Here is a 12,905-nt window from a genome sequence, read left to right as displayed (position 1 = left end):
TTCGTCTCGGAAATTAATAAAGATTTTTTTTAAAAAAGAAATACAAATACAAAGTTGGAAAAGCAACATTTCAATTACATTAACTTGATCAATTATAAGAGAACAACAGCTACTGTGGTTAAGAACCATGAGACATATTTTGAGACTAGGAAGGGGCAGATGGGAATAGACTGCTGAATCTTCCAACAGTTGAAATGGTTGACTCTACTTATTCTATGGGATATCTCTGAAAAAAATTTGACCGAAATATTTTACATTTGCTAGAAAAAGTTGAACTGAATTGAACACCTCATTTATTTTTAAGTGAAGAACAACCTTCAGGCTAAGAAAAACAATTATGGTCCTTGAATTCAATTATTAACATACTATTGTAAATAGGTCCCCTCCCCAGGACATTCTTCCCATTTCTTTGAAGTTTTAGCATATGTTTCCATTTCTATAGCTCACACACACACAGAAAATGCATTATTTCCTATTTGAATTCATATTTCCTATGAAGTCTGTCTTGACTTTGTTTTAAATTTGCTGGGCTAATTCCCAGCTATACAAGATCATGGGACTTTGTTTAAAATTCCGATTGCTAGGCCCTGTCCCTAGAGACTGGGATTCAGCAGGTCAGAAGGGGGCCCAAACGTGAGAATTATTAAGTACTTTGAGGATGGTGACAAGCTGCAGGGAAGAGGGACAAACAGAGGGCATTGTTCTAATTTAAGGTACATACACTTCTAGAGTATTTTTTTTCTTCTCTTTAGAAGTCAAGTGAAGGCAATTACATTAAGAAAGGCTGCCTATAACCATAAGCCAAGCAAATTGCTCTTACTGCTCTGAGATGCAAAGCAAATAGTTATGGGTGTGCTATATAATTTGTCTGATACTTTCACATTCTTTTAACTTGGGTTTTAGTCCAGGGGAAGAAACAGTATTTTCCCATCCAGAAAAGCCAGTATAATCATGTTTGTATATACGGTAAGCTTCAAGTAATTATCTAACATTCCATTTTTGTACCATATTCTGGGCAAATTACCGGCCTCTGATCAATAAGACTTTGTGTTAAGTGTCTGTAAACCGAAACCAAAGAATGAAAGTTCCGATCAATGTTCAGCCAGAACTAATTATTTTAAATTTTCTGAAAAAATATCAGAATTCCTGAGAATGTAGATCCCTATTATTGGACCTGGCATACTTATTTTAATATGTAAAACAAGTTACTTTCCATTATTATTCTTTTCTTTTGCTTCCAACAAAAGAAACGAAATATTTCATGTCTGACCACATCATTAGTCAAAGACACAGTGGAGGGATTATACTTTTATTTCATAATTCTAGTAAAATTTATTCTTTTTCCCTTCTCTCTTTAACATGCATGCACACACATGCACACGCACACACAGAATTTGCTATCAGGAATTCTAAAGTGAAAATATGTTTACTCATCATAGTATAATAAGTTAGTAATAATCTAAAGAAATTGATCCTTCTTGGTTATCATTGTGATATGTGATCCCACTTTTTCTGGAAATGCTGTTTTTTAAAATCTGCAATACATGGATAATTGCCGATCTCAAAAATGTAAGCATTAAGCGAAATCACATCAAAAGATACAGTCATCCAAATACCAGTCCCCCAAGTCAAATATTTCTTTTCCTTGTTGCATTTCCAATCAGCCGAGGGCATTATCATGAACGCCCATACTTGTAATCATGCTATAGATATATTATCTCCTGCTTATATGGCCACTTCGTTTGCATCGTCTTTATGTTGCCACATAGTTCTCTAATGGTTTTAAATGTCTATGTAATATTATATTGGGTGGTTATACCATGTACTCTTGGACTTTCCAATATTCTTGCGCATTCACATTATTTACAAGGTTAAAAATGGGAGTTTCATTGCTGACAAGACCTGTGCTTTAAATGAGCAAGAGTGTATGTTTTGACCCTGGAGCTAGCATATAAATCATCTGATTATATGGACCATTTAAACAGATAACTTCTTCATGGAGCTGAAATATTTGCTGTACATACCATATCTGTACTGTGAGGAAGCATGTTCTTTGTAAATGGTATGGCACATCATCCCAGACTCACTGGCTTTCTGCTTGCCACTGTATCTCCCTTAGGAAATTTCAGTTCGTTTTCCCTAGTCATGTGGCCCAGAAGCCCAGAGCTGAGTACTGGGATGTGAATGATTTGCTTACGTGGATTCAGACCTTTGAGGTTCTCAAAGAATATGGTTTCCTCATTCTTCCCAATAATTTCTCTAATTAGTTCAAGGAAATTGAACAAAGTTCTGAGATTTGCTATGATGGCTGCTTTAATTATTTGTTTTGTTTTGAAATATTAAATTTTTTCATTTCCTTTTGGGGTCACCTGGTTAGATTTGTACCCTAAGCAAATGTTTCCTCTTTTCTGAAGTAACTAAACAATTGATAATAGTTCATTAGGTTGGGTGTTCATACAAGAACATTTGCTCTGTACCCTAAAATTCTTGATCACCAATTGCAAACAAAAATATTGTCTGAATTTTTTATATTAAATCTTATCACTTTACAAGATATGGATTCCTTTAATTCTATCATGGTAGCACAAGGGTCACCAATAGACGAGATATCTGACTAACTTGCATGTCTTGAATTGACGTCATCATCAGTTCAAGGGAATTTTGAAGGAAGAGAACTGGTATTTTATCAAACAGACTATGTTAACAAGAGTTTCCCCATACAGTAAGACTACAAAACAGGAGGTAGTCTTTTGTTATTCAGGATATGATTAATATTGCCTCATCATTTAATTTTAGGACTTCAATTTTAAAGTTTCATTTACATTTTTATAACTGTTTTATATATAATTTGAATCAGATTTATTTCACTTAACATTGCTTTATATGTTTTTTTCCTATGTTTACACTCTTCATGTCAGTTGTAATTTTTGTACACCATTCTATCCTTCTGATATTCCATAATGTTCCTAAGTGTGTCCCCTATTACTAGGCATTTAGAATGCTTAATTGTCTATCAAGTACATGATGATAATTGTTAAGACCCTGGTCCACACACCATGTTGATATTGTGCATATAAGTCATCGAGGTGACCTGATCCTGGCATGATTTGTCTTTCTCAATCTGTGTTGTGCATTTTTTACTGAATTTCTTTTTTGTTTGGGGATGGGGGTTAGAGGGGAGAGGGGCAGGTTGTAATCCACTTCATGGGTGTGTAACCCACTTCATTTTTGTCTTTCTTTCCTCAGTGGTGAAAGTGGTGCTGGAAAGACAGTGGCGGCCAAATACATCATGAGTTATGTCTCCAGAGTGTCTGGAGGAGGCCCCAAAGTCCAGGTGAGTTTGTGATGTAGCCCATTTTGAGACTCTGTCCTACATGAAATGTAAGAGGCTCCATAATTGTCAGATCGGCAAACATTTTGAAGTGTTTGAAACATTCTATTGGTAAAAAAAAAAAAAAAAAAAAGCTGGGCATAGTCCTCTCATACCTCCCTGGTAGGAGCATGATCTAGTATATGTACTTTTCTGGAGGGCATTTCAGCAAACTTTATCAAATCTACACGCATGCACCTTTGACTCATTAATCCTGCTTAAGAGAATGTGTCCTTTACTAGTAGATGTGCTGAAACATATGCAAAATGATACTTGTATAAAGTTATTTGATGTGACATATTTTGTAAAAAGAGGCTCATGAAATTAATTTTTAAAATCCATTTTATTTAACCCAACATATCCAAAACATTATCATTTTAATATTGAAATATTGATGAGATATTTTACACTCTTGTGGGTTTTAAATTGTTGGAATCCAGTGTGTATTCAACCTTTACAGCACATCTCAATTGGGACTAGCCATGTTGCAAATCAAAGCTACCTGTGGCTCATGGCTTCCATCTTGGACAGTGAGTGTAGCTCCAGAACCTAGGCTGGCGCGGTGCAGTCCACGTGCTTTTTTCCATTCACGTAGCCACATCCTCTCTCTAGAAGACTGATACGGAGACAGGAATCCAGGATGCCATTTTGTGGTGGGCTGTTCCTTTACTGTAATTTGCTCTTTCTCTTTTCCCCAATACGCTTACCACAAAATCCTACTGGACATCTTGAGAGTGGATGAATGGATGGATAGATAGGTGAATGGATGGAAACATAAAGATTCTCAGTTAACACGTCAGTAATTAATGAAGAGACAAGGACAAGTCTTTCTTTTGTTCTCTCCCTATGCCATGAGAAACTGAGTGTTGATAAGTGGTGTAGGTGTGTCTGATTAGCAAACAGAGATAAAGGATTAGGAAGATCCACATGTCAAAATTAATTTTACAATGAAAAGCAAGGTTTATATAAATTCATGAGTTTTTTAAAGAAGACTAGTTGGATTGGAAGTGATATTTCTAAATTTTGAAACTGACCTCATCGAGGGACCACCCAGAACTTGCCTCTGGTGCCATCGCTAATGACATGGCCCCGGTCGATGGGATTCCAGTTCTTCCTCTTCTGAGTGCTCAGGAGGGCACCAAAGGGAGCACGTTGGCTGTTACGTACTCAGTTAGTAGTTAGTGCCTTCATCCAGCCCGTGTTCTCCAGACCATGACTTAGTGGCCAGACTGCAGACATTTAATGTTGACTTTTCTCTTCCTGTTTTCCTATGAGGACAATGAGGCAGAGCTCTTGGCTTGAAATTAGTCAGTAGCTACAGAGCACAAACCAAAGACTTGTTATTTCTGGAACATGTTTAACCATAGCATGTGAATAATTAGAAGTACAAGGCATGACTCACTTGTTGAAAGACCTCTCCAACATCAACTCCTGTCTACTGAGCTATCTTGCCCAGGAGGTGTTTTGCACACTTTTCAGTCTGGTACCAAACGAGGGTGTTTGAAACCCCAATCCCTGCCCTCCGGTGGGCCAGGAATTGTTCTGTACAAACCAGCATCTGCTCTTGCTGCTCAAAACATGGCTTCATGTTGGCAGAGCCAGGGGCACCGGTTAGAAATGCAGGCTCTCAGGTCCTGCCTCAGACCTACTAGACCCCCATCTGCATTTTACCAAGATCCAAAAGTGAGTGCCGCACATGAAAGTTTGGGAAGCACAAAACTGTGTCCACAGCCTTGCTTGAGTAGGAGAAACAGTTTCATTTTCCTTAAGGTCCCTGTCCCTTGCAGTGAGAGGGTGGAGGTGGGGGTGCAGCAGGCAGGGAGAGCAGTTGGGTAGAGAAGGGATAGGGATAGTCAAGAATCAGATCAGAGCAGCGAGGAGATGCCCCTTCCTGCTCCACTCTCCTTCCTGTGGGAGTCCCGGCACCCCAGGCGCCCCAGGGCTGCGGGGTAAGCACAGCAGGGTGGAGGCCCAGGCCAGGAGTGTTTGGAGATCCTGATTCACTGCTGGGGCCCTGGCTCCAGGACTCCTGCCTGAATCCAGGGAGTTGGAAGACACAAACCCACTAACAGGTTGAAGTCTGTCGAGAGGAAAGAGTAAATCCTCCTGAACCTGGGGGGACATGTGGACTTGAGGCCACTCCCTGCTGCACCCAGAAGCCGGGTCCTTCGGGAGTGTTTGGCATTGCTCAGTGTGGTGGGTGTGTGTGCCTTCCTGACCCCTGGTCTGTTTGCTGTGACAGCACGTCAAGGACATCATCCTGCAGTCCAACCCGCTGCTGGAGGCCTTCGGCAACGCCAAGACCGTCCGGAACAACAATTCCAGCCGATTTGTAAGTCTCTTTTCTCCTTCGGGAGATGCCGCCTGGCTGGTGGTGTGGATACGCCCGGTTTAGGTCCGGTGTCTCCGAGGCAACGGGAGCTTTCACATGTCATCAGGAGGCTGCCTTTTGCATCTTGTCTTCATTTTCTCTAGCGGCGTGCTGTCAGGCTTCAGTTTGCCCTTTTAGCGGAAGTTATTTTTGAACCCCGGGATATAAATCAGCTAATTTTTTAATACAGTTCTCAACTTGAGTTGCCTTCCTAAGGAAAATAGAAGTTGGTGCTGGAGGAGTTTGCTTTGTGCCCTGGAGGAAAGAGACCTTCTTTCCCAGACAAAGTAATAAGTAGGCTGGGTCCCAAAGCCTGTTCTTTTCATTTACTTACTTATTTACTTATTCATTTATTTATTCGTTCGTTCATTCATTCATCTTGATTGATTTCAGAGAAGAGAGTCTCATTGATCGGCTGTCTCCTCACGCCCCCTATTGGGGATCAAGCCCCACAAAGTGGGCATGTGCCCTGACTGGGAATTGAACCATGACCTCCTGGTTCATAGGTCGATGCTCAACCACTGAGCCACGCTGGCTGAGCCCAAAGCCTCTTGCTTTGCTCTTGCTCATAGACTGGGTCTGTGGAAAATGAAGGGATAACACACTATGATCCGGCACCTTGTAGAGAACCCTCCTCTCTATGTCAGTCAGAGTGAGTTGACTGCCTCCTCCCTCATAGGCTGGTGTGTTTTATGTATTCCACATAACTTAACAACACCCCAAAATGATTGGACTTAACCTGATAGATTGCCTCCTGACCAGCCCATTTACCCACGGTAATGAAAATGTCAGCAGAAGGCATTATCATGAATGCCCATGACAACGCTTTTCTGTCTGAGCGTCTCCTGAGAATTGGAAGGCTGGCAAGGATGAAAATAAATATATTCCCCTTGACAAGAAGCCACACTTCCAAAAAACAGTATTTGCCCAGTAGCTTTGATTTATGTAGATTTTTCGTCTTAGCTCATAGACTGTGTCTGGCAGGAAAGCATTCAAGGAGCTATCTTTAAGGCAGATGCTGGACCATTTTAAAATAAATAAGTGGGAATTTGGGAGAAAGATGATTTCTTTTTCACCTTTCTGTTTTGTAAGGAAGCTTCTATTTTCTAAGAGAATCCTTTAAGCTCTCATGCAGTGATTGTTTGGTTCCCTCGTGATTTATATCTGTCAGAATTGCCCTCATTTTCCTTGCTGTTCAATATTATTCAAACCATTTGTTCAGTTGTTGATCTGTCTTTTTTTTCTTCTTCTCATTGGTTTGGTTGTGTTATCTTGAAGAAGTTTCTAGGTAATGCAATAGGAAAGAAGGTGGGAATATATATATCTTCCACTTGACCTTTTCCCCCCTTTTAATCTCAGTCTTCCTTGTAAAAATGGATTTGACCAAACTTAACTCTCTTGCTACCAGCCCCCTTCTTTTGCCCATTTAGAGAGCAGAAAATAATTAAGTCAATAGTGCTCTTGATTTTTTTTCCAATAAAAATTATTCCTTATCCTGAGACAAGAATGATACATTGGTCAATTTTTGTAAAACAAGACAAAAATATCCAGCAATTTATATTTTTCGGATTACAAAATAATGTCTTACGGCCCCCCAAAAAGATGTGAAAGAGTATAGATGGGCACATTACACATAGAATAACATCTAATGGGCATCCAAGGATGTTCCTAGGAATAATGAGAGAAATATAAATTAAAACCATGTATCATTTTCTGTCTCTGAGGTGGGCAAGTGTTAAGGAGATTGATACCAGAGAAAAGACACTATTGGTTAAAAGTGGACACATTTCTGCTGGAGAGCAACTTGCCATCTTTACCAAAATTGAAAATGTTCATTGTCTGTGACCCAACAATACTTTTAGGGCACAATATCTAAGCTCTCTGTTAATAATGACTTTTTAGAAAAGATATCCATAGTATATTGTTAAATTTAAAAAAGGTTAAAGAACAATATTTGCAATATGGTCCAGTTTTCATTTTAAAATGCACGTCTCATAAAACATTATATAATTAAGAAGAGGGGGTCCAAGATGGCCATGAAGTAGGAGGGAGTTGCACTCACCTCCACCCAGCACCACCTCAAAATTACAACTACATTACAGAACAATCAACCTGGATAACCATCTGAAGACAAGTTTAGTTGAACAGTCTTAGAGCTAAGGATATACAGAAAAAACCACATTGGCATTTCTTAAAGGTTCCCCCAGGTCTTTCTAACAGTCGACCAAAGTTTAGAACCACTTCTAGAAGAATTTGAGAGCTTGCCATTTACAATGTCTACCCTTCCTAGATGTGATGTCCTGTTTGGTTTCATTCTCACCCCCACTTGATGGAGGTTACATGGATGGGCACTGAATCCTTCCCTCCAGAACCAGCTGAAAGGAAAATATGAGAAGAATGGCCACAGGGGAAGCACAGGGGAGCTTGCTCAGCCAGCCTTTCTCAGGAACCACTGTACTATAATTCAGGATAGCAGTGGTCTGTGCTCCCTCTCTGTGTCTGATGCTTCTGGGTGCTTGTTTTGGGGAGGGGGTGGGAGGAGTCATCAGATTAAGACAAATAGGCCATTCGAGAGTAGCCTCCTCAGATACCTGGAATCGGCAAGCGACTTCCCAGGGACACAGCAGGTTCTGGGTGCTAGGGGCAGTAGGAAAAATATGCCGTGTGCTTTTCTTGCCCTTAGTGAGTTTACAGTTCTAGTCACAGACTTGCGGCCTGGCAGGATTCAGCCCTGAGATGGGTGGAATTCATCAGCATTCACATTTTTAAAATATTACATGTGAATACAGTTAGGCCGGGCATGCTTTCCCATGTGACCATAGGCCACAGCACTCCTTAACACCCATATTCTCATCTTTTTCTTCATTTAAGTTTACTCTTCTAGTAGATCTTCTGAGGACTGGAAAGAAGCTAAATTCTAATGAAAGAGGGGCGGGGGGAAAGTCATTTACTTAACAATCTGGGCACCTTTTCCAGCTAAATTCCAAGGTTTTCTTCTCCTTTGTTTCCTCTTAGCAATAATTTAAAAGGAAATATTAACCACAACAGTAACAAAAATCTCCACACCCACAACTAGCTGGTGAGGACCTTCTTTATAATCAGGTGTTTTTATTTTATATAAGAATTGTAGATTCTCCAGAGGTCAGAGGAATGGCTTTTGCTCAAAGTCAGCAAGATGCCCGTCAGAGGGAAAACTTGCTTCTTCTCAGAGGCTGATAGAGTTCACTCTCCTTAGATCAAAGGGACCCTAGGATTTTCTGTCCTATTCTTTACAGCTTCCGGCTTAGCAAGCAAACCCCTACTGGGGAAAACCGGCAAAGAGTGTAACATGTCCTTATTTAGTCGGACTAGAAGGGTAGATTCTCTTTCTCAATACAGAATTGTATGATTGGACAAGAGTACAGGCTATTGTCTGATTTTAAATAAAAAAAAAAAGTCAGGAAATCTAGACCAGGACTGGGAATAATTCAGAATGTATCTAGCATTAATGAATTTCCTTGAATTATATGCTGTATCTAATGCCTATTTGGAACATCATGTTTTTGTTCACTAACCATTGAAGGAAACCCCTAACTTTCTTGCAGGGAAAATACTTTGAAATCCAGTTCAGTCCAGGTGGAGAACCAGATGGTGGAAAGATCTCCAACTTCCTTCTGGAAAAATCCAGGGTGGTGATGAGGAACCCTGGAGAGCGGAGTTTTCACATATTTTACCAGGTTTTCCTTTATATTGTTTCTTTCCTACTTCCTTATTCCTTCTCCACATTTAGATTTGCTTGTTTCCTCTCAGCAATCAGGTGTAGACAATCTAGCCTGTAAGCCAAGGAGCATTTATCACAATAGAGTGTGTAAGTCGGCGTGCAGAGAATTCTCAGAACGAATGTCCCTAACCTCACAGGAGAGTAAGTTCTAGTTGGGGTGAGAAGACAAACAGTTAAATAATCAAGAAAGTATTGATAAGAGATCAAAACGAAAGCTTGATTCTTTGCCAAATAGAAGTTCGTGTGGGGAGAATTGACTGGGGTGGGAAGGGGAGGTCTATGAAGCGGGTGCAGGATGACATGGAGGGGAGGCTGTGCAGGCAGGTCTGGTGGCCTGGACAGGGCAGTGGAGGTGTGAGCAAGTCCTCAATGAGTTTGCAAGGGCAGAGTCTTCAAAATAAAAGTCAGGAAATCTAGACCAGGACTGGGAATAATTCAGTTATTGGACGAAGGACTTGAAATAGGCTACGGATCTTCCCCCCCACCCCCATCACCATTTGTCCCCCTTTAACCTCTCCTACTTCCCCCATTGGCCATGGATCTTTAATGTCAGCTCAAAAAGTTTTGACTTAAGACACTCAGCAGCCGTGGAGACTTTGGGGCTAGAGCAGCCGTGGGCAAACTACGGCCCGCGGGCCGGATCCGGCCCATTTGAAATGAATAAAAGTTAAAAAAAAAAGACTGTACCCTTTTATGTAATGATGTTTACTTTGAATTTATATTAGTTCACACAAACACTCCATCCATGCTTTTATTCCGGCCCTCCGGTCCAGTTTAAGAACCCATTGTGGCCCTCGAGTCAAAAAGTTTGCCCACCCCTGGGCTAGGGCAGGTGGAGGATGCTTTTACACTGCATTCCAGTCTTCGGCAGTCATCTGACTCAGCTAGTTTTAAAAATGTTTTTGTTTTTTTTTAAAAAATATATTTTATTGATTTTTTACAGAAAGGAAGGGAGAGAGAGAGTTAGAAACATCGATGAGAGAGAAACATCGATCAGCTGCCTCCTGCACATTCCCCACTTGGGATGTGCCCGCAACCCAGGTACATGCCCTTGACGGAATCGAACCTGGGATCCCTCAGTCCACAGGCCGATGCTCTATCCACTGAGCCAAACCGGTTTTGGCTTAAAAATGTTTTTAACTATTTGAAAAATATAATGATGCGATAGACAATATCATTACGTATGAGCTTATATACATTTCATCTACTGGGGATCCACATTAGATTTCTTTGAAGAAAGGCCTGTGACTATTTTTTGTTTTGCTCCAGTTTAAAGACCACTGGATTGGAGGGAAGTTATACTGTGTTGGTAGTTCGAATTCAGTCTTATCGATTACATAGATGTCTTAGACCAAGCATGTCAAACTTGTGGCCCACAGGCCGCATGCCTCATTTATTTGGCCCATTTTAGCCTTTGAGTTTGACATGCTTGTCTTAGGCGATGGCAAACAATTCTTCCAGTTAGTTTGCTGGTTGAAAGAATACATAAATGACCAAAAGCTTTTGTGACTTCAGTAATGCTTTCAATTGTATTAATCAAAGCAACATGTACAGATGATTAAAAAATAATTTTGTATAGCACACACATAGTATATTATTTACTAAGCACTAGAGCGAAGTTCATAATTGTTTCCAGGACCCCTTTCAATAAATGCTGGCCCCATTCCCCGTGCCTCTCTCCCCTCTCCCCCTCCTCCCCCCCATCCCCCCGGAAATCCCCTGCCCACAGGTTGGAAACCAGCAGACTAGGGGCTGTGGAAGTGGTGATCTTAGGGGAAGATGGAGGTAAAGATTCTGACACAGTTAAAGCTGTGAATAGATGAGACATCCGTGGGAGTGAGTGTGGAGAGAAAAACCATGTCTCTACAAGACCGGGGTCCTGCAGACCTTCTGCAGATTGAGCAGGCATTGGGGAGCAGGGAGTTAGTCAGGGGAGGAAAACCAGGAACCTGCAGTGTCACCGAAGCCAGGGGAAGCTCGGGAATGAGCTTCAGGATCAAATGCTCAGAGCTCTTGTGGGTAAAGGATGGGGCAGGGGTCTAGGGACCAGGAAAGGGCTGTTGGACTTCGCCACTGGAAGTAGTGTCAAGCGTCATTTCATCAGAATGGTGAGGGGAGAGGCCAGAGTGCAGGTGGTTAAGTCGTGATGGGAAAGTAGAGCCTGCAGCTTGAAGTTCATGGCGTCGATGAAATGCTTCTAAAGAAGGCAAAGAGCACGTGTTTGTAGATAGAAGAGAGTTAGGGTTGGGGGAGGTGAAAATGCAAGTGAGAGAGGCTGTGCCATGTGGGTGGGGAGAAGACAGGAAGAGTAAGGGAAAGTTTTTTCTCAGACAAAAGAAAAAGGATAAACAGAAGGGAAAGATAGGAAGAGGGTGGTACAAAAAGATTTCGAAAAGACTAGGAAGAAAACTAAGGGAAGCTGATGTCATGGATGACCTGAGACTTCTCAGCAATGGAGATGAGGTTCCCTGTTTGGGGGATGTGCTGCTGAGTTGACATGAGGAACTTGACCGCAATGGAGAAGTGTGGAGAGGAACCTTCTCTATTTTCCTAAGCCCCATTGGGTTGGAGCCAGCAGGGGGCTGGAGCTGGCTTGCCTGGGCTGGGTGCATCTCTTTCCATCTCTTCCTTCAGTGACATTTTCTTAATAATTTGACAGCAGTCAGGGGAGGAGTATTTACACCCTGCTGAGTTGACATGAGGAACTTGACCGCAATGGAGAAGTGTGGAGAGGAACCTTCTCTATTTTCCTAAGCCCCATTGGGTTGGAGCCAGCAGGGGGCTGGAGCTGGCTTGCCTGGGCTGTGTGCATCTCTTTCCATCTCTTCCTTCAGTGACATTTTCTTAATAATTTGACATCAGTCAGGGGAGGAGTATTTACACCATGGAAACTGGCAGACACTACAAACCCACTTTCTCCCCAAGACTTGCTGGTGAAGTATTTGCAGCACAGCACTGGTGGGAGCCCTTTAAGAGGGTCTTGCTCAGACCTAAGGCGGATGTCAGAGGTGGAACAAAAAGTCTGGGACAGCCATTTTCTTAGAGGTTTCGGAATGCCAGAGTGTGGACCTTTGGTGGCTTTTTAGTATGCACCCTGCCGGATAGAACAGCAGAACGGGCCGGATCCGGCCCGCGGGCTGTAGTTTGCCCATGGCTGATTTACACCATGGAAACTGGCAGACACTACAAATCCATTTTCTCCCCAAGACTTGCTGGTCAAGTATTTACAGCACAGCACTGGTGGGAGCCGTTTAAGAGGGTCTTGCTCAGACCTAAGGCAGATGTCCGAGGTGGAACAAAAAGTCTGGGACAGCCATTTGCTTAGAGGTTTCAGAATGCCAGAGTGTGGACCTTTGGTGGCTTTTTAGTATGCACCCTGCAGTGAGCGCATGGAGGGGCCAGCT

General features: G+C 41.9%; 1 protein-coding gene across 1 annotated transcript in view; it reads left to right on the top strand.

The window, feature by feature from the left end:
* Positions 1-12,905, top strand: part of MYO1E (myosin IE) — a 180,022-nt gene that overhangs the window by 103,860 nt on the left and 63,257 nt on the right. The window contains exons 5-8 of the mRNA XM_015560197.1: positions 3,247-3,334; positions 5,613-5,702; positions 9,326-9,537; positions 11,231-11,286. Coding sequence (XP_015415683.1) covers positions 3,247-3,334; positions 5,613-5,702; positions 9,326-9,537; positions 11,231-11,286 — 446 coding nt within the window. The remainder of the gene's footprint in view (positions 1-3,246; positions 3,335-5,612; positions 5,703-9,325; positions 9,538-11,230; positions 11,287-12,905) is intronic.

Source organism: Myotis davidii, unplaced genomic scaffold (assembly GCF_000327345.1).
Source record: "Myotis davidii unplaced genomic scaffold, ASM32734v1 scaffold1275, whole genome shotgun sequence".
In the NCBI taxonomy this organism is placed as follows: Eukaryota; Metazoa; Chordata; class Mammalia; order Chiroptera; family Vespertilionidae; genus Myotis; species Myotis davidii.
The sequence above is the reverse complement of the archived record's forward strand: the minus strand, read 5'-3'. Positions and strand labels throughout refer to the sequence as shown.